Source organism: Lepidochelys kempii, chromosome 3 (genome assembly GCF_965140285.1).
Source record: "Lepidochelys kempii isolate rLepKem1 chromosome 3, rLepKem1.hap1, whole genome shotgun sequence".
NCBI classification, from domain to species: domain Eukaryota; kingdom Metazoa; phylum Chordata; order Testudines; family Cheloniidae; genus Lepidochelys; species Lepidochelys kempii.
In genome coordinates, this window is record NC_136382.1 from 143,132,467 (window position 1) to 143,154,694 (window position 22,228).

The window sequence follows — 22,228 nt, forward strand, 5'->3', positions numbered from 1 at the left end:
CTCAATAATAGCGTTTCCTCTGTACAGACTACAGGATCGGATGTTCTGAAATATAAAGGCCACATTGATTACTTACTTTAAAAAATTATCTATCCTTTAGCTTCATCCAAACACCAACTATCAAACTAATAACAGAATGAACTCTGAGTTGGATGAGGATACTAATTAAGATGATAAATATGAGAGCTAAATATTCTATGAACAGAGGATTATAGTTTTAGTCAGTATAGGAATTATGCACTGGTGCTCAACTGATTGTTCCATTTGGCTTTCATTTTACGTTCATCAGGAAACCCCTGAGTTTAAAAAATTTATCTCAAGTCTATAAATAGAATGGTCTGTTAGCTGCAGAGAAGCACAATGCAAAGTATGATTACAGGCATTAAGCACAGCCCTTGAAATCAGATCAATTAGTAACAAAATTTGGTTTGTCTACATTTCCTAAAACTTCTTGAACAGAAAAAACTAAGTTAGAATAACACTCAGAGTCTAATTTAAAATCATCATAAGTAAGGAACATTCAGAGCACATCTTTTGAAACAAGAAATTATGTGAATATGAAACATTTCTCTGTATCTTATTGCAGAATCTGAGAACGTTTCTGTACAGTATTCCACCGAGCGTGAAGCTAGTGGTACTAAATCCACTGGGGATAGAAAACAACCTAAATAGATAGAAACTGGACTGGAGTCATGTAGGGCTAAATCCTGTCTCCCTGCATGAAGCTCAGATAGCCAGGAATGACACAGGCTGGAGAAGAGAAGGAATTCTACTGCAAGCCTCGTATCAAGAGCAGAGCAGCTCTGCACCTTTGGCTGCCGCCTTGCTGCTACAGCAGTCCTACCTCTCTTGCAACCTCCACTCCAAAGGGACAACAGCCTGGCTGAATCTATCTGCCTACCTAATCTTCTCTAAATTAGTGGTTTTTACCTCCTATTACGTCTCCTTGTACTCTTTCTTTTTTCAAAACTAAATAATCCTGGACTGTTTAATCTCATATTTTCTCTTCATAGAATCATAGAATATCAGGGACCTCAGGAGGTCATCTAGTCCAACCCCCTGCTCAAAGCAGGGCCAATCCCCAATTTTTGCCCCAGATCCCAAATAGCCCCCTCAAGGATTGAACTCACAACCCTGGGTTTAGCAGGCCAATGCTCAAACCACTGAGCTATCCCTCCCACAGCTTCTGTGTCTTCTTTGAGCCGTCAAAAACAAGTGGGAAGTCAGTCCAGATCTTGATGCTCTTGCACTATTTCAAGTAACAGAACCTCTTCTCAAAAGATGGATCCCAACAAACAAGAGTCTTTCTGCTCAACATGGATTAATTTACTGAAGCCATTCACTGAACATTGATATCCGTAAAAAGAGATCTAACTGTCCTGGCAGATATTATTGTCACAATGAACATTGCCAAAACAGTACTTAAAAGTTTGAAACCTTGCATTTGTAGGATTAAAGTTGCTGCTTCAACTGGCTTTGAAACAACTCTTCTGAGTGAAAATACCAGGTGATTTCACAATTAAAACTCTCCTACCTTGACTGTTGCAACTTCTTCGTCTTGGGACACCCATATCCTCCTCCAGTCCATGTAAAGTGTTTATCTTCCTCCCCTGTCATCCTCACTATGTCACCCACTCCTTGAATCCCTCCATTATCTCCCACTTTTTCTCTTCATTAAATTCAGTTTTCTAGCCCTGCCCTTTAAGGCCCTTCACAATTCTGTCCCTTCCAACGACCTGCTCGTCTGTCTTATTGAGTCATCCTTCTGCTTTGCCAGTGACGCCACAATCAACGTACTATTTGTGTGGTTTCTCCCATAAATGTCTCCACATTTTCTTTCAGGTTTCCCTGACACATGAAGTGCACTCTGTGAACTGGTTTGTAAAACCACTACTCTCTCCTCTCCTTTGAATCCCTCCTCAAGACCTACTCCAAAACGGTACATGGCTGGTGGAGCGCTAGGGGAGATTTAAGAGTTTTTTTGATTAGATAAATATCAACAATGATTAAGAACAATTGTAACATCCTGCTTTAAACTTGATGACAAACATTTCAGGTTAGGAATTACCTGTTCAATCGTACAGCACATAACACAAAGGGGTCCTAGACTGATTAAGGCCTTTGGGTGTAATCGCAATACAAATAATAAATAATGACAAATTAGAATAATTTCCCATGTCAAGAGAGCAAACATCATTATTGCCCCATTTTAAAAGGATTTATGAATTTTCTAATACAGTATAAAACTTCCAGTGACTGGTATAAAATAAAACTCTCCTGCTTTCTCAGGAGAAAACTAAAGCTAATTTTGTCCTTGCAAATTACATTGATTAAAATTTGGACAAATGCTAAGTACTTGCTTATCCCTCATAGCACTGATTTTAAATTTTGCATTTGCAAAATAATTTACCCATGAAGAAAAATGAAGACTGAAAATCATAGATTCCCAATCTTATTTTGGAGGTGGTATTTTTACTACATGCAGAGAATTATCTTTTGGTGCTGTGATCAGGTGGGAATTTTCTGTAATATTTTTATGAATCCTAAGTGTGCCTTAGTTTCCCCTATATCTTGCATGACTAACCAGTGGAGAAAAAGAACTAAGTTTGCCCTCAGGGCAGGCTAAGAGACTTGGGGCAGGGGGTGGGTGTCTCTCTCACGTAATTATTTGAGTCTGACTGGGTCATTAAAAAAGGACTGGCCCCAGGATCCGGGGGCCACAAGTAGCTCCCTTGCAACTCCCCTTCTCAGGTGCACATAGCTTCCGACCTACCATATTTTGCTATCTGGTCATAATTTAATTATTTATTTGATGAGGATCCGGGGGCCACAAGTAGCTCCCTTGCAACTCCCCTTCTCAGGTGCACATAGCTTCCGACCTACCATATTTTGCTATCTGGTCATAATTTAATTATTTATTTGATGATAAACAATGCTATTAACCCAACCAGCCTGTACTCAATTCACGTTGTTGGATTTTTTTAGAATCCACAATGCAGTGTTCATTTGACTAATTGTCTACAAATTCGTAATAGCCGCGAACTTGTTATTTTTGTCCCTTTTATTTGATTTCCGTATACTCAATGTTCTCAAACATACATTTTAAACAATTTAAATTCAGTACATGTTTTAATTATTTTATAAATATTGTATATGCACATTGTTTATACAGCCATTATAATATACTCCAAAATGTTCATGATCCTTAATTATCCTCCCCGTTTTGGGAGATAGATGGTATATAATTTGGAAATAGGTTTAAGTTACCTTTTTTGTTACTATCATGTCTTAGGCCTAGATTCAGGGATGCAGATGCTTAAGTCCTATTGAAGTCATGTGCTTAAGTGCTTTCTTAAATTGTGTCATTATTGAACAGTAAAGCATGTCATAATATACTGTGTCAACAGAAAAATACTGTATAAATGCCACAGCTGTGTTCCATCTCTCTCTGTTGCTCCATCATAGATTTGCTCAGTTCACAAGTAAAGACATATTTCCTCTCCCCTCCCACCCATTGCCAGCTCTGCAAGCTCGACTTAAGATCTGAAAATCAAATTGTGCTCCTGTATGCTCATGCACCAAGAGTAAGGCGTCTACAAGACATATTCAGCCCGATCTTATACCCATGCAACCCCACAGTATAAAGGAATGCAGTATCAGGCCCTGAATTTGGAACTTCACTTACCACTTTCATCAGAGGAGGACCTTGACCAGTGCCTCCCTCAGCCTTGTGGTCCATGTCAGCTCACCACATTTACACAGAGTAGGGGCAGAGGTTTCACAACTGTGCTGAATCCCTTGGGCAGCCAGAGTCTCAATCCCAAATTATTGCTGTATTAGTGTGATTAGAGCCCTGTAACCCACATGGAAACCTGTTAAATCCTTGTTATGCAAGAGTGGGGGGTGGGTACTCATAGAATATCAAGGTTGGAAGGGACCTCAGGAGGTCATCTAGTCCAACCCCCTGCTCAAAGTAGGACCAATCCCCAATTTCTGCCCCAGATCCCTAAATGGCCCGCTCAAGGATTGAACTCACAACCCTGGGTTTAGCAGGCCAATGCTGAAACCACTGAGCTATCAAAATGTGTTTCTTATGAGAAATATCAGTTACCTCACCTGCTAAGCCACCATAATAAATCAATTAAAGCACACAATATTGCCCAGGCTTACAGGAAAACCAGTTCACAATTACCAGTCAGAAGAAAGTCAGGAATAGCTCAAAAGTGATACTTCACTACAGAGAGAGAGGAAGTCAGGTTACCAGCATTTGCGGCCTGATCTGCATACTTTCAGTAACCTCTTCAGGCAGGGATCATCTAGTACTCTGTGTTTGTAGAGTGCCCAGCATAATGAGGTTATTATCTTGGTTGGACCTTAGGTCCGACTATAATGACTGAATAATAATACCACCCTGCCATTATACCTCAAACCTGTCCTGGAAGGACTTGTCCAAGGTCACACAACAAGTCAGCAGCAAAGCCAAGATTAGAATTTAACAGTTTGGGACTCCCACCCCTGTACTCATTCCTGTACACCATAATGCCTCTCACTGTGGGATCTAGAAGCGAAAGGTTCTTTACTCCACAATCAATCCTCTGAACCCACAAGTGCCTTCTACACAAATCAAAGGCCCAATCCTACTAGATTTACACAAGTAGTAATATGGAAGTCAGCAGAACCATTTGCAGGACTAAGGGTTGCAGGATTAGGCCTCAAATTCTGATTTTTACATCTAACAGTCCTGGATTTCTAATCAGTTTCTCAAAATGCTTCAAAAATTTCAAAAGCATGCAAGTATTTTTAATTTGTGTTCCTGTACTGCCACCTAATGTATTAAAGGTGCAAGAAGGCAAACTAAGCTACTGAATTTGTCTATTTATAACCCTAGAGAAAAGCAATAGTTTATTTTATAAATGCCTTGCCTTACGCAAACACTATACTGGATATTTTGTACTTGTTTATAAATATAACCCCAAATCCACAAAACACATTTCTATTCTATATACCTCAGTAGTTATATCTGTTTTTAAACTATGTATACAACCTTTATTTCTACAACCTTGAAACAAAGAACTAAAACATTGTACTTATATAATATACATATGCACACAGTGTTATAATATATTAAGTACTGAAGTTATCCTAAAACTAAGTTAATAATATTTAGCAACTCAAAAAAGGTCTGGAAGACTATTTTAATGAATAATCTCACTCAGGGTGGGGGAAGAAAATAGAATTACTAGGCAGGGCCTAATTTCTGCAAAATTTCTGAATTTTAGGGAAAAAAAGAACATTTGGTTTCATTATCGGCCAAATCAGTAATAACTCAATCATATAACAGCATTATGTCTCCATTATGCCTTCAATTGCTTTAACTGGATGAAAACTATAAGAAAACAAGAACAATTTTTTAAAATAAACTAGTTGGCAAAATGAGAGGGTCTTATAGTTTATAAACTATATCTAATCCTACTTCATTCTTAAATTCATTCTCAAACCAAAAGATTTCCCAATTGAAGCAAGAACTAAATACTATCAATCCTGAATGTTCCAAAGCTTAGAGGTGCAGTAACCCATAATTGCCAACCCAAAGCGTTCAAAAATTTTGAGCTAGGTTTCAAAGATGATGAGGTTAGCTAAAAATCACGAGATCTGCTAAATGAAATAAATAAAATAATAATACTAATGAACCCGGTCACATTTTCAAATCTTTCCTCTTCAACCATGAAGGCTAGAAATATTTTTTAAATGAAACATGAGATTCCCAGGTAACCGCATCAATATAAGAACTGGCACTATAAGAAAAACACCAAATATTGGAAGATTTGTGATAAAAGATCATAACAGTTGGCAACACTGAGTTATAAGGAAGGCAGTAGAGCTTAGCAGGTAGAGAACTGGTCTAGGGCTCCAGAGACATTCGTTCTATTCCTGGCTCTGCCATTGGCCCCCTTGGTGACCTTGGGCAAGTCACTCCCCAGCCCCCATGTCTCAGTTTCTCCATCTGTAAAATCGAGGTAACAATACTTTCTTCTTTCTGACTACTAGAAGCTGGGACTGGACAACCAGATCACACAATAAATTGCCCTGTTCTGTTCATTCCCTCTGAAGCACATGGCACCAACTACAGTCAGAAGACAGGATACTGAGCTAGATGGACCATTGGTCCTATGTTCTTATCACAATTCTTAAAGCCAAAACATCACACATGCTTTTTTGTTTCCTAACCACAACCATTTCAGGAACTAAAATTGACAAAAAGATAATGATTGGCCTGGAAATAACAGAAGATCAGATAGTTCCCCAGTTTATATGGCTAAGGCTGGAAAAATCATACAGCAATGGCCTTTTTAGAAACATACAGGTAGCTTTTGGGTTTGCTAGTTTTTGTTGGGGGTGGGGAGGTGGAAGAGAAAGAGAATAGAAGGGGCTATTTGTGTCAGACCTCAGCAAATAAAACCGGGGTTCAATCCCTGACTCAGGATAAATACAGACAGGAGGCAGAAAATTCCACCAATTCACACTCATGAAATTTACTACATGTTTTGTCAAGCAGAAGGGTTGCCCATCCTGTCAGGGTGACTGCCCTTTAAATCCACAAATCACACCCTAAGGTGTGTGTGTGACCTTGCACTCTATATGATTTTACGAAAATATGCTAATGAGTTTGAATATAATTAACTGAAATATGCTTCAAGCAAAAGGTCTCTTGTAAGGTATCATTACAAAGCTTATAGTCTACTGAGTGTGGTCATCCTATTTGTATAAATGTATCACTCTTGTATCTGAAACTAGAAATATGAAATATAACTCTGAGGGCCTACTGTAATTATGCAAAGTGTGGGCCATTAATGGTGGTTTGGAATCTTGATGGCTCCCATTAACCAGAACAATTGACTGTAGATGGCTCTGTTTTACTTGTAAGTCTTCCTGTATACCTGTGTGCTGGGAAGTGAGTAATGAAGTCTTACAGTGACATGTGATCATGTCACTGAACTGGAATCCATCTTTAACCTGGTGCTTTTCCACTGAGAAGGAGGGGTGGGAACCCAGAGGGACAAAGGATTCCTGCCTTGTGCAAAAGATATATAAGAGAGTAGAACGGAACAAAGAGAGGCAGCCATCATGAGGAATCCCCTAGCTACCACCTGAGCTATAACAAGGGCTGTACCAGGGGAAAGGATTGTGCCCAGACTAGAAAGGTGTCCGGTCTATGAAAGAAACTTATTGAAACATCTCTAAGGGTGAGATTTTATCTATATTCAGTTTTTATTACTGTACTAGACTTAGACTTGCGTGTTTTGTTTTATTTTGCTTGGTAATTCACTTTGTTCTGTCTGTTACTACTTGGAATCACTTAAATCTTACTTTCTGTATTTAATAAAATCACTTTACTTATTAATTAACCCAGAGTATGTATTAACAGCTGTGCATCTCTCTCTATCAGTGTTATAGAGGGCGAACAATTCATGAGTTTTACTCTGTATAAGCTTTATACAGAGTAAAACGGATTTAATTAGGGTTTGGATCCCATTGGGAGTTGGGCACCTGAGTGTTAAAGACAGGAACACTTCTGTAAGCTGCTTTCAGTTAAGCCCACAGCTGTTAGGGGAGGTGGTTCAGATCTAGGTCTGGGTTTGCAGCAAGCTAGCGGGTCTGGCTCCAACCAGGCAGGGCACTGAAGTCCTAAGCTGACAGGGCAGGAAAGCAGGAGCAGAAGTAATCTTGGCACATCAGGTGGCAACTCCCAGGGGGTTTCTGTGATCCAACCCGTCACAGTGTGTACCTCAGATCTGCGGAGGCCAGTACCAACTGTGCAGAGGCCCTGTGACTCAGCACTACTTCATGACCTCAGCCCTGGATTCCATAGTGGCACAGCCCCTCTGGGAGAAATGCTGCTGCTAGTGCCTCCCCAGCTGACACCACCTCTATGCCTCCTCAGGAGAGAGTTCACTGTGCAGTAGGGCATAGAGCTTGTGTTCTTCCCCTTCTCCCGTGCACACCCAGATCCCATTTACTAAATCTGGGTCTCCTCTCCTCGCAGAAGCAAAGGGGGCGATTTTTCCCATAGGATTTTCCAGCTTCTGCCCCATCGGATTTACAAGCTTCTGTGTAGTATGCTTCTCTCCACTGAGTGTGACCAAAATTCAGTCTACCTCCAATGCTATTACATTTGTTTATGGCCCACACAAAAAATGAGATATAGAAGACCTCAAGCAGAAACAATATGTATAAGATCTTTTACGGTTGTTGCTTTAGGGTTTTTTCCCCTTCTGCCCTTATTCCACCAGATCAGGGGTCAGAGTTATATGCCTTCTGCAAATTACACATATTTTCAGAAGTGAGCATTATTGTACTACAATCCATCCTCTTCACTCATTGTACCCATAACTGCCATGTTTACCTTCATACATAAACATGTCTGCCTACATTGGGAAATTATGTCATGTTAGTTAGAACATAAACATAAGAACAGCCATATTCTATCAGAACAATGGTCCATCTAAACCAGTATCCTTTCTTCAGACAGTGGCCAGTGCCAGATCCTTCAGAGGGAATAAACAGAACAGGGCAATTTATCAAGCAATCCATCCCCTTTTGTCCAGTCTCACTGTCTGGCAGTCAGAGGTTTAGGAACACACAGGGCATTGGGTTGCATCCCTGATCATTTTGGCTAATAGCTATTGATGGACACATCTTCCACCGACTTATTTAATTTTTTTTTAACCCAGTTATACTGTTGACCTTTGCAACATCCCCTGGCAACAAGTTTCACAGGTCAACTGTGTGTTGTGTGAAGAAGTACTTGCTTATGCTTAGAGATTAACCAATTTATTTGAGCTTAAGCTTTCGTGAGCTACAGCTCACTTCATAGGGTTAGGGTACCTTGATCATCTAGTGGCCCCACTGATTTGTTTGGCAGACTTCCTGCTTCTGATGTATGTAAAAAATATTTTGCTGTTTTTTTTTTGTATCTTTAGCTAGTTCTTTTTTGGCCTGCCTAACTATACTTTTACACTTGACTTGCCAGAGTTTTATGTTCCTTTCTATTTTCCTCAGTAGGATTTGACTTCCAGTTTTTAAAGGATGCCTTTTTGTCTCTGCCTCTTTTACTCTGTTGTTTAGCCATGGTGGCATTCTTTTAGTCCTCTTACTATTTCTTTCCTATATTTGGGATATACATATAGTTTGAACCTCTATTATGGTATTTTTAAAAAAGTTTCCATGCAGCTTTCAGGCATTTCACTCGTGACCATTCCTTTTAATTAGCCCACTAATTTTTGTATAGTTCCCCCTTTTCTAATTAAATGCTACTGTGGTGGGTTTCTTCAGGTTTTTTCCTCTGCAAGCATGTTAAATGTAATTATATATTGATCACTATTACCAAGAGGTTCAGCTACATTCACCCCTTGGACCAGATTGCGTGTGCCACTTAGGACTAAATCAAGAATTGCCCCTCCCCTTTTGGGTTCCAGGAGTAGCTGCTCCAAGCAGCAGTTGTTAATGATGTTTTATACTTTGAAATCTCAAGCAGTTTCACTGGATTTTCTCAAGCACATACCACACAACAGCCTGTAATTACAGAAGCCAAGAGAGACAAACCAACCACATTATCGTTTCTTGTTCTGCTTGGCAGAATGGTGTAAACAGGCATAATCAGTGTAAAAAAGGCAGGTGGCAGAAAGATGGTATTGCTGTTACAAACAAAGGACTTCCTATCAGGGTCAGTTCAAGCAAATCTCGGGCCAAACAACTGGGAGAACGTCTCTGGTCTGTAAAGTCCAAGATTCACTATGTGTGCAACCTCCTCCTCCCACCCCCAAACTGCTTTGGAACTTTCCTATCAAGCAGAATGTTGACCATTGAGCCTGACCTGATCTTGGAAGGTTTATATTTTGAGTAACATAATTTCTCCTCTAAGTTTAACAGTGAGAAGAACATATAACTGGGTTATTATGCTTATTATAATTATGGGCCTGTTGTATTGGTATGAGGCCTTGTGGGAATAGTTATGCTAAAGGCTGGGATTTAGCTGAAATCTTGTAGGTGTACTGAGATAATCCTAGGTCATAAATTCTGCACACTCCTTCTGAGAAGACAAATTGAAAGGTGGATAAGGAATTGGTTAACAGGGAGACTACAGCAGGTCCTACTGAAAGGTGAACTGTCAGGCTGGAGGGAGGTTACCCGTGAAGTTCCTCAGGGATCAGTTTGGGGACCAATCTTATTTAATCTTTTTATTACTGACCTCGGCACAAAAAGTGGGAATGTGCGAATAAAGTTTGCGGATGATACAAAGCTGGGACGTATTGCCAATTTAGAGAGAGACCGGGATACCATACAGGAAGATTTTGGATGACCTTGTAAACTGGAGTAATAGTAATAGGATGAAATTTAATAGCGAGAAGTGCAAGGTCATGCATTTAGGGATTAATAACAAGAATTTTAGTTATAAGCTGGGGACTCATCAACTGGAAGTAACGGAGGAGGAGAAGGACCTCGGAGTATTGGTTGATCATAGGATGACTATGAGCTGCCAATGGGATATCGCCATGAAAAAAACTAATGCGGTCCTGGGATGCATCAGGCGAGGTATTTCCAGTAGAGATAAGGAGGTGTTAGTACCGTTATACAAGGCACTGGTGAGACCTCACCTGGAATACTGTGTGCAGTTCTGGTCTCCCATGTTTAAGAAGGATGAATTCAAACTGGAACAGGTACAGAGAAGGGCTACTAGGATGATCCGAGGAATGAAAAATCTGTCTTATGAAAGGAGATTCAAGGAGCTTGGCTTGTTTAGCCTAACCAAAAGAACGTTGAGGGGAGATATGATTGCTCTCTATAAATATATCAGAGGGATAAATACCGGAGAGGGAGAGGAATTATTTAAGCTCAGTACCAATGTGGACACAAGAACAAATGGATATAAACTGGTCATCGGGAAGTTTAGACTTGAAATTAGACGATGGTTTCTAACCATCAGAGGAGTGAAGCTTTGGAACAGCCTTCCAAGGGAAGCAGTGGGGGCAAAAGACCTATCTGGCTTTAAGATTAAACACAATAAGTTTATGGAGGAGATGGTATGATGGGATAACATGATTTTGGCAATTAATTGATCTTTAAATAGTCATGGTAAATAGGCCCAATGGCCTGTGATAGGATGTTAGATGGGGTGGGATCTGAGTTATTACAGAAAATTCTTTCCTGGGTATCTGGCTGGTGAATCTTGTCCATATGCTCAGGGTTTAGCTGATTGCCATATTTGGCGTAGGGAAGGAATTTTCCCCCAGGGCAGATTGGAAGAGGCCCTGGAGGTTTTTTGCCTTCCTCTGTAGCATGGGGCACGGGTCACTTTCTGGAGGATTCTCTGCTCCTTGAAGTCTTTAAACCACGATTTGAGGACTTCAATAGTTCAGACATAGGTGAGAGGCTTTTCGCAGGAGTGGGTGGGTGAGATTCTGTGGCCTGCGTTGTGCAGGAGGTCGGACTAGATGACCTTAATGGACACTTCTGACCTTAATATCTATGAATCTAAGTGACCACAAAAAAAGTACAGTACACGGCAGAATTCCACAAAAAGCGAGTTCAGGGAGCGGGGGCTTTAGCAATCTGGTTATTAGGTGGTTAGCCTACTATAAAATACAGGAATTATTAAGAAATGTATCGTGTACTTTATCAATATTCATAATTAAAGTTGTAGCTATGGAAAGCTGAAATGCCAAATGTGAATAATGGACAGGTTTTAATCTTGTTACAGACATGGAACTCGATCAGATATGGCTATATATCCGGAAGGTTACATAAAGTTGGGGTATAACATATTCAATTTAATTCCCTATTCTCGGGTTTGTCAGGTCCCTGAGATGGTTTAAACTTAATCAGGACCACCCTTCTGATGAATTCCCTTTACTTTTCCTTATCTCTCTGTTTTCAATGGTCTCTGTAAAGTTCTAAGTATAAACAATGAAGGAAACCACTTTACTGTACTTATCTTATAGACTAATTTTCCTATGATTTCAATTATATTTGTCTGTATTAATTAAAACCCACCAAATGTACCTTCTTAACTAACTCTAAGTAGCTCCCTGTTATCTGTAAAAAGTGCATATTGCATCTCAACAAATAACTGATTAGGCTACAAGAAGGGTTGGAAGAAAATGCAATATGTGCGCCAGTCATGGCACAGTTAAAGTATCATAAGAGTTCAAAGGAATTTTAGTTTTGTTGAATTTTAACAACAAGGAATTTTCCAAAGAAGGGGATGACTCAATATCAAGCCCACTTCCAAAGTCCTTCTCATAAACAACATGAGACTCTCTTCTGTCCAGAAGAGAAAAGCTCTTATTGAGGAGGTGTGGTTATTTATTTCATACAACCATTAAAGATCCTCAGCTCCCCAGGTTGCTTATTCAGCTAAGAAGTAACAGCAAAATTATGCATCAGATCCAAGACTAAAAGAGAGGTGTATTCAGCTCTACAGGAAATGTCTAACTCACTAGGCAGCAGTGCCTTCCAGCCAAGTCATTCAACTTCCCTGAGCCTCACTTACCCAATCCGAAAAATGCAGCTAATAAAGATTTTTGCATTTACCTTGTGCTTTTTCATGTGCAGATCTCACAGTGTTTTACAAAGGCAGCCATGCATTCTGGCATAAATTTTCAATGATTTTTTGAATCTGAGACACCTTAAAGGGACTTGATTTTCAAAGGGCAGGTGCTCAATACATTTTGAAAATCAGGCCAATTTAATGTGTGTCTACTTGGGCACCCAAAATCACTAGGTACTTTTGAAAATTTGGACCTATTAGCCCAAATTCTATAATTTCCCTAGGTACAGAGACTTGAAACAATCTACATAAAAGGTGCCAGCCGTCTAGTGCAGGGGTCCCCAAACTGGTATTTGAGCTTGATACTCCACCAATTCACGTCACAATTTTTTAAAATTATTTTCAAGTTTAATAACTGTTAGTCTAGTGAATAAGACATACACCAGCTACCTCAGAGAGTAGAGCTCAGTTTCGATCTTTGCCACATACTTTCTTTGTACCTTTGTGAGATACAAAGTTTCTGTACCTCAAATACCCCATCTAGAAAACGGAGGCAAGGATACTGGTTCTCCTAATAATGGTGGTGCAGTCCCACTAAAACAGCATTGTGAAGTGCACATAATTATTCAGGCTCTGCAGTGAAAGAACAAGTTCTAGAATTCCGACGCCAAGGAGGCATTTTGGTGGGCTCTCCACAGTAACTTGGAATCTGATCCCGTAGTAAGTTCCATGTGGGCAGACCTATGCACCCAAAGCAGAGCTCATCCCTGGGCTGGGCCTGGATTTACAATCTTTTGATAGATTAATGGAAATTAAGGAAACATCCAGTCTATCCAAGAGTAGTTTGATACCTACATCTTTTAAAATAGCTCATTTACTGATAACCTGTTTCTCAAGCCATCAACTCCAGCTAGAAAATCCTTCACTTTGGAGCAGTTTATGAACCAGGCTTTTCACTTGTCATTGAATCCAGCAACACTAATCTTGTCCATTAGTCTCCCAGACTCTCCAGACTAAAACTGACGAGGAACAGATGGAAACATGAGAACAGAATTAAATCAATTCATAAAAATGAGGGGAAGGCTTACTCTTAAAATAACCAGTATAAATAAATTACCAGGTTGTTTGTTTGCTTTCCTAACTGATTACTATAATCAAAATGCAGAAAGTTGGAGGGGGTTTAAAGCATTATGAGTGCACCCAAGTGCATATGGACGACAAAAACCTCATAATTAAAAGAAAAAAGGAACTGACAAGATGTGTATGTTAGAAACATATCATAACTGATTACTACTGTAATCATTCTTCTCAGTTCTCAACCTATCAAGGTCCAAATTTGGGCCAGAAGTTATGACATATACTCAAAATAATAGGTGCCAACTTTTCCCGGCGCCGGTGCATGCTCAACCCCCACTGCCCCGACTCCACCCTTGCCCTGCCCCCTCCAGCTCTGCCCCCATTCCAACCCCTTCCCCAAAGTGCTTGCCACCACAAAACAGCTGTTTCACAGCGGGAAGCGCTGGGAGCTAGGGGGAGAAGAGGGGAAGGTGCACTCAGGGGAGGAGCCAGAGTGGAGGCAAGCTGCGGTGGGGAGCTGCCAGTGGGTGCAGAGCACCCACCAATTTTTCCCCGTGGGTGCTCCAGCCCCGGAGCACCCACGGAGTCGGCGCCTATGCTCAAAATCAGACACACAAAATAATACATTAATGTATGAAAAGTTGTACCTCAGTGTGTACAACTCTTTCTATAATCTCATTTTCATGACTCTACTTTTGATGTAAATAATTTCACTATAAAAGTGAGGGGACATGTAATCTGTATGGATCGTAGATACTTTGAGGTTGAAATGAGGGACATTTGAGAGATATGGTTATAAATTGGCTTGGCAGTATTAAATTTTTGTTAGTAAACATCAATAAACATTGATTTCAACATAATATTTTTTTTTCTAAAAGTACTGAACATCAAAAGCAGGAAGCCTGCTGAACAACCAGTGGGCCACTGGACAAGGACGATAAGGCCATTGCAGAGAAACTAAAGGAATTCTTTGCATCGGTCTTCACCACTGAGGATGTGAGGGAGATTCCCAAACCTGAGCCATTCTTTTTAGGTGACAGATCTGAGGAACTGTCCCAGATTGAGGTATCATTAGAGGTGATTTTGGAACAAATTGTTAAACTAAACAGCAATAAGTCACCAGGACCAGATGGTATTCACCCAAGAGTTCTGAAGGAACTCAAACGTGAAATTGCAGAACTACAAACTGTAGTCTGTAAGCTATCATTTAAATCAGCTTCTGTACCAGATGACTGGAGGATAGCTAATGTGATGCCAATTTTTAAAAAGGGCTCCAGAGGTGATCCCGGCAATTACAGGCCTGTAAGCCTGACTTTAGTACCAGGCAAAATGGTTGAAACTATAATAAAGAACAATATTGTCAAACATATAGATGAACATAATTTGTTGAGGAAGAGTCAACATAGTCTTAGTAAAGGGAAATCATGCCTCACCAATCTACTAGAATTCTTTGAGGGGTCAACATACATGTGGACCAAGGGGATCCAGTGGATTTAGTGTACTTAGATTTTCAGAAAGCCTTTGACAAGGTCCCTCACCAAAGGCTCTTACACAAAGTAAGCTGCCGTGGAATAAGAGGGAAGGTGTTCTCATGGATTGGTAACTGGTTAAAAGATAGGAAACAAAGGGTTGGTATAAATGGTCAGTTTTCAGAGTGGAGAGAGGTAAATAGTGGTGTCCTCCAGCGGTCTGTTCTTGGACCAGTCCTATCCAACATATCCATAAATTATCTGGAAAAAGGAGTAAACAGTGAGGTGGCAAAATTAGCGGATGAAACAAAATTACTACAGTTAAGAACCAGGCAGATTGCGAAGAGCTACAAAAGGATCTCTCAAAACTGGATGACTGGGTGACAAACTGGAAAATGAAATTTAATGTTGATACATGCAAAGTAATGCACATTGGAAAGCATAATCCCAACGATGCATATTAAATAATTATTGTCAGACACGCCCTACTGTTTGCCCCCTCCCTAATTTCCCATATCTATGAACATTTGAATTGGTAAAAAATCAGGGGGAACTGCTTAATTTTTATGGGAGATCGATGTTTATTTTTATCTTAAAAAAACAATCCAATTCTGCCAAGCCTAGACATAAATCTCATCCTCCCCTTACCCCTGCTCTTCCCCTCACCCTGTGTCACTGCCGTCCCCTCCCTTCTGGCGTTATGACTGGCCAATAGCACAACTCAGCACGGCAGTGCCCGTCCCTGCCCGCCCGGCGCTAGATACAGACTCCGAATGACCAAAAACCCGGGCTGCGGGCGCGCAGCGGCGGGGAGCCGGGCTCGGGGGTGGTCTATGGGTCTGTAACGCGCGGCGCGGGGCGCCCCCGGGTGGCCCCGCGCAGGGCAGGCCCCGCCGCACGCGGCTCCAGCAGGGGCAGGAGCGGGTGGGTGGGTTTGCGGGGAAGCCCTCCCAGAGCGGGGAGGGGCAGCGGGCGGGGACGCGGGCGGGCGGGAAGGGCGGCTGGGGGCTGCCGGAGGAGCGGGCCCGGCTCGGTACCTGCGCAGGCAGCGCTCGCACACGCCGCCCAGGCGCTGCTTGGTGACGGTGCAGGCGAAGGGTTCGGCCCGAGATAGCAGCTCGCCGGGCCGCGCCCGCTTCAGAGCGCGGAGGCCGCTGCCCCTGCCCGGGCTCGGGAACTTCTCCAGTCGCCCCGGCTCCATGTCCCGCGCCGCAACCCGCTTCGGCCCCCACGTGGTCCGGCCCCGGTAGCCGCCGGAGCCATCTTTAGTGAGGGCAGAGACCCGCTCCCCCGCCCCGCATGCCCTCACCTGCCTCCCGCCTGGGGCCTCGCAACCGGAAAAGCCCCGCCCCTGCGGCAGGCTGCCGCTGGGGGCAGAGGGCGAGGAGAGCCCCAGCCCGCCGCAGGGACGGGGGACTTGCTGTGCTGCCTCTGGCTGAGGCGGGGGCTGGACTCTTCCCTTCCCCAAGGATGATGGGGAGGGTCTGGGCTCCCTGCCCCCCAGACAGCTAGCAGGGGCCTGGTGTCCCTGCCTATCTCCCCCACGGTCCTGATGGGAGATGTAATGTATTTGGGGATAGTCTCGATACAGATTTATATTAAAAATAATATTAATTATCAGGACATGGCCAACCACCATGTGATCACTTTGCTCCTATGTTGTACTCCTTCCCCCGAGCCTGACTATTGGCTTTTTAGAGTGTAAGATCAGGGCCAGGAGCCTACTATTTGTTTTGGCACACTGGAGGTTGCTAACAGAAATTAACGAAAATAAACAATAATAAAATGGAACATTTACTTCTTGAGTGAATAAATGTAAGGGAGGAATGGAGCTTTGCAGTGCCATTATCAAGAACTACAATACAGAAAAAAGTGAATAGAAACAGCAGAAAATGTACACACTGAATAAATAATACAACTGCAGAGTACCGGATAAAGTTTGAAAAACATAAGTCATGGGAATAAAGCTTTGTTGTTTCATACTTCCCAGAATTCACAAGAAGAATGCACAGCTTTAAGGAACTAATCTCCACTTAAATTATGTAAAATTCTCAAGTGTGACAATATTCAGTTTTTGTTTTGTTTTGTTTTGTAGCTCGTGACATTGAATTTGCATTCAGTAATCAAACACTCCTATTTGGTATTTGATCACATAATTAATACCCAAAAAAAGTATGGCTGTACTAAATAAACCATGAAATTGGTCAGCATGATAGGACTTTCTTTAGCACTTTCTCTCAGGATAAGAATGAGATGGAAACAAAATTACCTGTCAAGTCACCTAGCCCTTCTCTCTTGGCAGATGCAGGATTATGCTCTACAGTATATATATTTATTTAATAGTCTTTGTCTTTAAATGACTGAAGCAATGTGACTTAGCCATAGTTACAAATACTATTTCAAATATATATTTAGATAATTCAAACAAGATATTGTGTAGGACTCAATGAGAAAGGACTAAAGCAGGGGTCTCAAACTCAACTTACCTTAGGGCCAGTGCCAGTCTTCAAATCCTCCCAAGCGGGCAAATAATGTCACTCATGCTGCCCAAAACTACACACACACATCCACACCCCCGCCTAAGGCTCTGGAAGGGAGTTTGCGTGGAGGAGGGGATCTGAGGTGCAGGCTCCAGGATGGAGTTTGGGGGCAGGAGTGGGTGTGTGGGAACGGGAAGGGGGTGCAGGCTCTGGGCTGGGGGTGGGAGGGTGCAGTGCTTACCTGCAGCTCCAAGGTGGGGCGGGCCAGGGGGTCTTCGCGCGCTGCTACCCCGAGGCACCACCCCCACAGCGTCCCATTGGCCATAGGGGTGCTCGGGGTGGGTGCAACACACAGAGGCACAGCCCCGCCCTGCCCCTGGGCTGCAGGGGTGGCAAGTGGGGCCAAGGGAGAGACCTGGCCCCAAAACTGCTAGAGCCCCATGGGCCACACTGGGGAGGCTTGCAGGCTGCAGATGATCCACAGGCTGTGAGTTTGAGACCCCTGGACTAAAGAATCATCCATTAGTCCACATCCAGCCATTGGTAGTTTTGAACAAAATAATTACCATCATAAAAACATAAAAGACTGGCCGTATTGGGTCAGACCAATAGTCCATCCAGCCAAGTATCCAGTCTTCTGATAGTGGCCAGTGCCAGATGCATCAGAAGGAATGAACAGAACAGGGCAATTTGGAGTGATCTGTCCCAGTCATACCTTCTGGCAATCAGAGGTTTAGGGACACCCAGAGCATGGGATTGTGTCCCTAAACATCTTGGTTAATAGCCATTGATGCACATATTCTCCCTGATATTATCTAATTCTTTTTGAAAACAGTTATACTTTTGGCCTTCACGACATCCACAGGCAATGAGTTCCATAGGTTGACTGTGCATTGTGTGAAGTACTTCCTTTTGTTGGTTTTAAACTTGATGCCTATTAAGTTCATAGGGTGGCCCTAGTTCTTATGTTATTTGAAGGGATACATAAGAATTTCCTATTCCCTTTCTCCACACCATTCATGATTTTATAGACCTCTATCATATTCCCCCAATTTTAGAGAAGAGATTGCTATGGAACAATCCCAATCTTTTTAATTTTTCCTTGTATGGAAGCTGTTTCATACCCCTAACCATTTTTGGTTTTCCTATTCTGTACCATTTGTTAATTATATTATTTTTGATATGGGGCAACCATAACTGGATGCAGTACTCAAGGTGAGGGAGTACCATGGGTTTATATAGTGTCATATTTTCAGTCTTACCTATCCCTTTCCTAAGATTGGGAACTTTTTTGACTGCTGCTACACACTGAGCAGATATTTTCAGAGAACTGTCCACAAAAACACTCCAAAAATCTCATTCTTGAATGGTAACAGCTAATGTATAGTTAGGATTTTTTTTTTCCTCAATGTGTTTTACTTTGCACTTAGCAACATTGAATTTCATCTGATATTTTGTTACCCAGTTTTAGGAGATCCCTTTGTAACTCTTCAGGGTCAGCTTTGGGCTTAACTATGTTGAGTAATTTTGTATTGTTTGCAAACTTTGCCACCTTACTATTCACCCCCTTTTCCAGGTCATTTATAAATATGTTGACAAGCACAGGTAGCGGGGGACTTTGCTATTTACATCTTTTTCCATTCTGAAAAATTACCATTTATTCCTATCCTTTGTTTCCTATTGTTTAACTAGTTACTGATCCTTGAGAGGATCTTCTACCTTATCTCATGAGTGCTTACTTTGCTTAAGGGCCTTTGGTGAGGGACCTTGCCAAAGGCTTTCTGACAGTCCAAGTACAATATATGAACTGGATCACCTTTGTCACCACCAAAAACAAGATTCAAGGCACCCCCACAATGGCCTGCCTAGATTATTAACTCAATCCTCAGTTTGTCTGGTTGGTAAAAGGGGGAGGGGGGACAGCCCTAGAGGAATTGCTAGGGTTTTTCTTCTGGCCTTTGGGAAAACTCCCCAGAACAAACTAACTATTAGCCCTTGAGAGAAAATGGCTACAGCTTTCTGCTCAAAAGGATTCACACTTAGGTAGCAATCTTTGAAAAACAAAAGTAACGTTTATTTGACACAATAGGTCTTAATACAGTACATCTAAATCATCATATAGTCTTTCAAAAGGCATACATTAAAAAGGCAAAATAAGTTTCCTTAGCACATACACATATTAAAGTACCCCAACATTGCAATTTTATACAATAGGAAATAGCTTTAAGTAGTTATATTCCACATGTGATGGTCAGTCACATGCAGGATGCTGACAGCAAGTTCTTATTTAGACTATATATAACAATCAAATGTACATACACAAACATCCAACTTTATTATCCCAGACATATGCATTCATACACTCTAATTATTCCTTATGCGGGAGTCATCATGTTTACTTCTCTGTAGTCTTCTGTCCCTCTTGTCAACAGTTCCTTCTACTCTGTCTACTACTGCACTAAGTACTTTGTCTTTCTTTAGTGATTTCAGCTCTTGATTTTCTCAAAGTTGATTTGTTTTCATACTATCATCTATCATACTATCATCATGACAGCAATAACTGTTTCCCACAGCCTGTCAGCTCCTGCCTGATATACAGATTTGTAGCCTATTCTGATTGGTTCTGTCTTCCATCTTTATCATTAACATACCCATCCACCAATCATCTTTAAGCCTTCCCTGATTGGTCTGTTCTTATGGACCAATCACAGATTCTAAACTCATCTGTCAATCAAAGCAAAACCTGTTTGGAAAGCTGAGCCATACTCAACTGACCCCTCCCTTCAGTTTTTGGAGTGATCTTTATCTCACCTCAGCCTGCTTGTTTGGTATTGGCCAAATTGCTCCAAGACTACCATTTTAGTTTCTCTGGCTGTAATTCCCTGTATCCACCATCTTGTTATCCCTGGCTGAAATTGCTCAAGACTATCTTTATTAATTAGTAAACCCTTATAACTATAAACAATTACATACTTATGTGCATCTTAACATTATGGTTCACTGTCACCACTCCATTTTTACTCATTTAAAGAAGTTAAATTTCAATCTTTCGCTTGCTTCAGCTAGTGGTGACAGGGCAATGTTCTTAATGCTGTATTCCTGACACAGAATAGAGCAGCTGGAAAATCACTTGTATCTTGTTGACACTTTTAAAGAATTCTGATAGAGTGGTGAAGTATGATTTCCCTTTACAAAAGCCATGTTGACTCTTCCCCAACATACCCATGTTAATCTCTGTGTCTGATAATTGTTCTCTATAGGGTTGCCAAGCCTCCAGGATTGTCCTGGAGTCTCCAGGAAGTAAAGATTAATTTTTAATTCATGATCATGTCATGTGATGAAACCTCCAGGAATATATGCAACTGAAATTGGCAACCCTAGTTCTCTACCATAGTTTCAATCAGTTTGCCTGGTACTGAGGTTAGGTATACCAACCTGTAATTGCCAGGATTCCCTCTGGAGCAATTTTTAAAAAGCAGAATTACATTAGCTATCCTCCAGACATCTTCTAGAGAGGATAATTTAAGCAATAGGCTAAAAACACAGTTAATAGTTCTGCAATTTCATATTTGAGTTCCTTCAGAACTCTTGGCTGAATACCATATGCACCTGGTGACTTACTACTGTTTAATTTATTAATTTTTTCCAGAACTTCTTCTAATGACACCTCAATCTGGGACAGTTCCTCAGGATTTATCACCTAAAAACAATGGTTCTGGTGCGGGAATCTTCCTCACAACCTCAGCCGTGAAGACCGATGCAAAGAATTCATTTAGCTTTTCTGCAACAGCCTTGTCTTCCTTAGGTGCTTTCTTGAGCACCTCAATTATTCAGTGGCCCCACTGATTGTTTCACAGGCTTCCTGCTTCTGTTGTACTTTAAAAAAAATTGCTCTTAATTTTTATGTCAGCTGTTCTGTGGCGTATGTGAAATGAGTTGACAGTCTCAGTCAAATTCCTAATAGACTAATATACATGACAAAACCTAATACACCTACAGGCAGTCTTAATTCATTAGCAAGGCAAAGGAATAGTAAACTTCCATCTCGCTCCTAGAGATATCCCTCCAGAAAAAGTCTGAAGCACAATACAGGGAAACTTGCGTTGCTACTGGCTGTGGTGTACCCAGAGCAGACCTTAGCATTCTTGGCATTGCAAAAAGAATTTCTTCCCTTTTCCAGAATATAACATATCCTGTCTACTATGATCACATCATTGCTTACAGGGCAGAGGTCAGAGAGGAAGAAAAGTGGCATTACCATTTCAAGCTTTGTCCATGTGAGAAAGGAAGTTAGTGGTGTCCTGTGCTAGCAGCAACTTGGGAGACACCTTCCCCACAGCCACAAATTGGTCTTGGGTTTCCTCAGAAACAGAGAGACTCATGGCTGTAGGTCTCAATGGCCAATGCCAGACAACTCTAGGGGGTCCATGAATAACCTTTGATATTCAGGAATATGACAAACATTTTGCCCTCACAATTGGTTTAATTTCTCAAGAAAGGAGTAGCAACTCTTCCTACCCTGATGCCCTCCCCCACCCCCCATGAGACTATCCTGGACATTTCTAGGTCTTCAAAATCTGGGAGGAAAGCCTCTAAAGTTGGCTTTGGCTCTATCGGTCCTGTGGCTCGGGGACTTCTGTGTCCAGAGCTATCCA

The 22,228-nt window shown here is 41.6% G+C and overlaps 1 protein-coding gene across 5 annotated transcripts in view; it reads right to left on the reverse strand.

The window, feature by feature from the left end:
• Window positions 1-16,522, reverse strand: part of SMYD3 (SET and MYND domain containing 3) — a 658,827-nt gene extending 642,305 nt beyond the window's left edge. The window contains exons 1-2 of one of the 5 annotated variants that reach the window (XM_073338294.2): window positions 16,131-16,208; window positions 15,058-15,354 (exon numbers count right to left, since the gene is read on the reverse strand). In XM_073338294.2, the coding sequence (XP_073194395.1) occupies window positions 15,058-15,089 (32 nt within the window). In that variant the 5' untranslated portion in view covers window positions 15,090-15,354; window positions 16,131-16,208. Of the gene's footprint in view, window positions 1-15,057; window positions 15,355-16,130 lie in introns of all 5 variants that reach the window. The other 4 variants (XM_073338292.2, XM_073338291.2, XM_073338293.2 and 1 more) reach the window with 4 other exon arrangements.
• Between the last annotated feature and the right edge of the window lie 5,706 nt (window positions 16,523-22,228).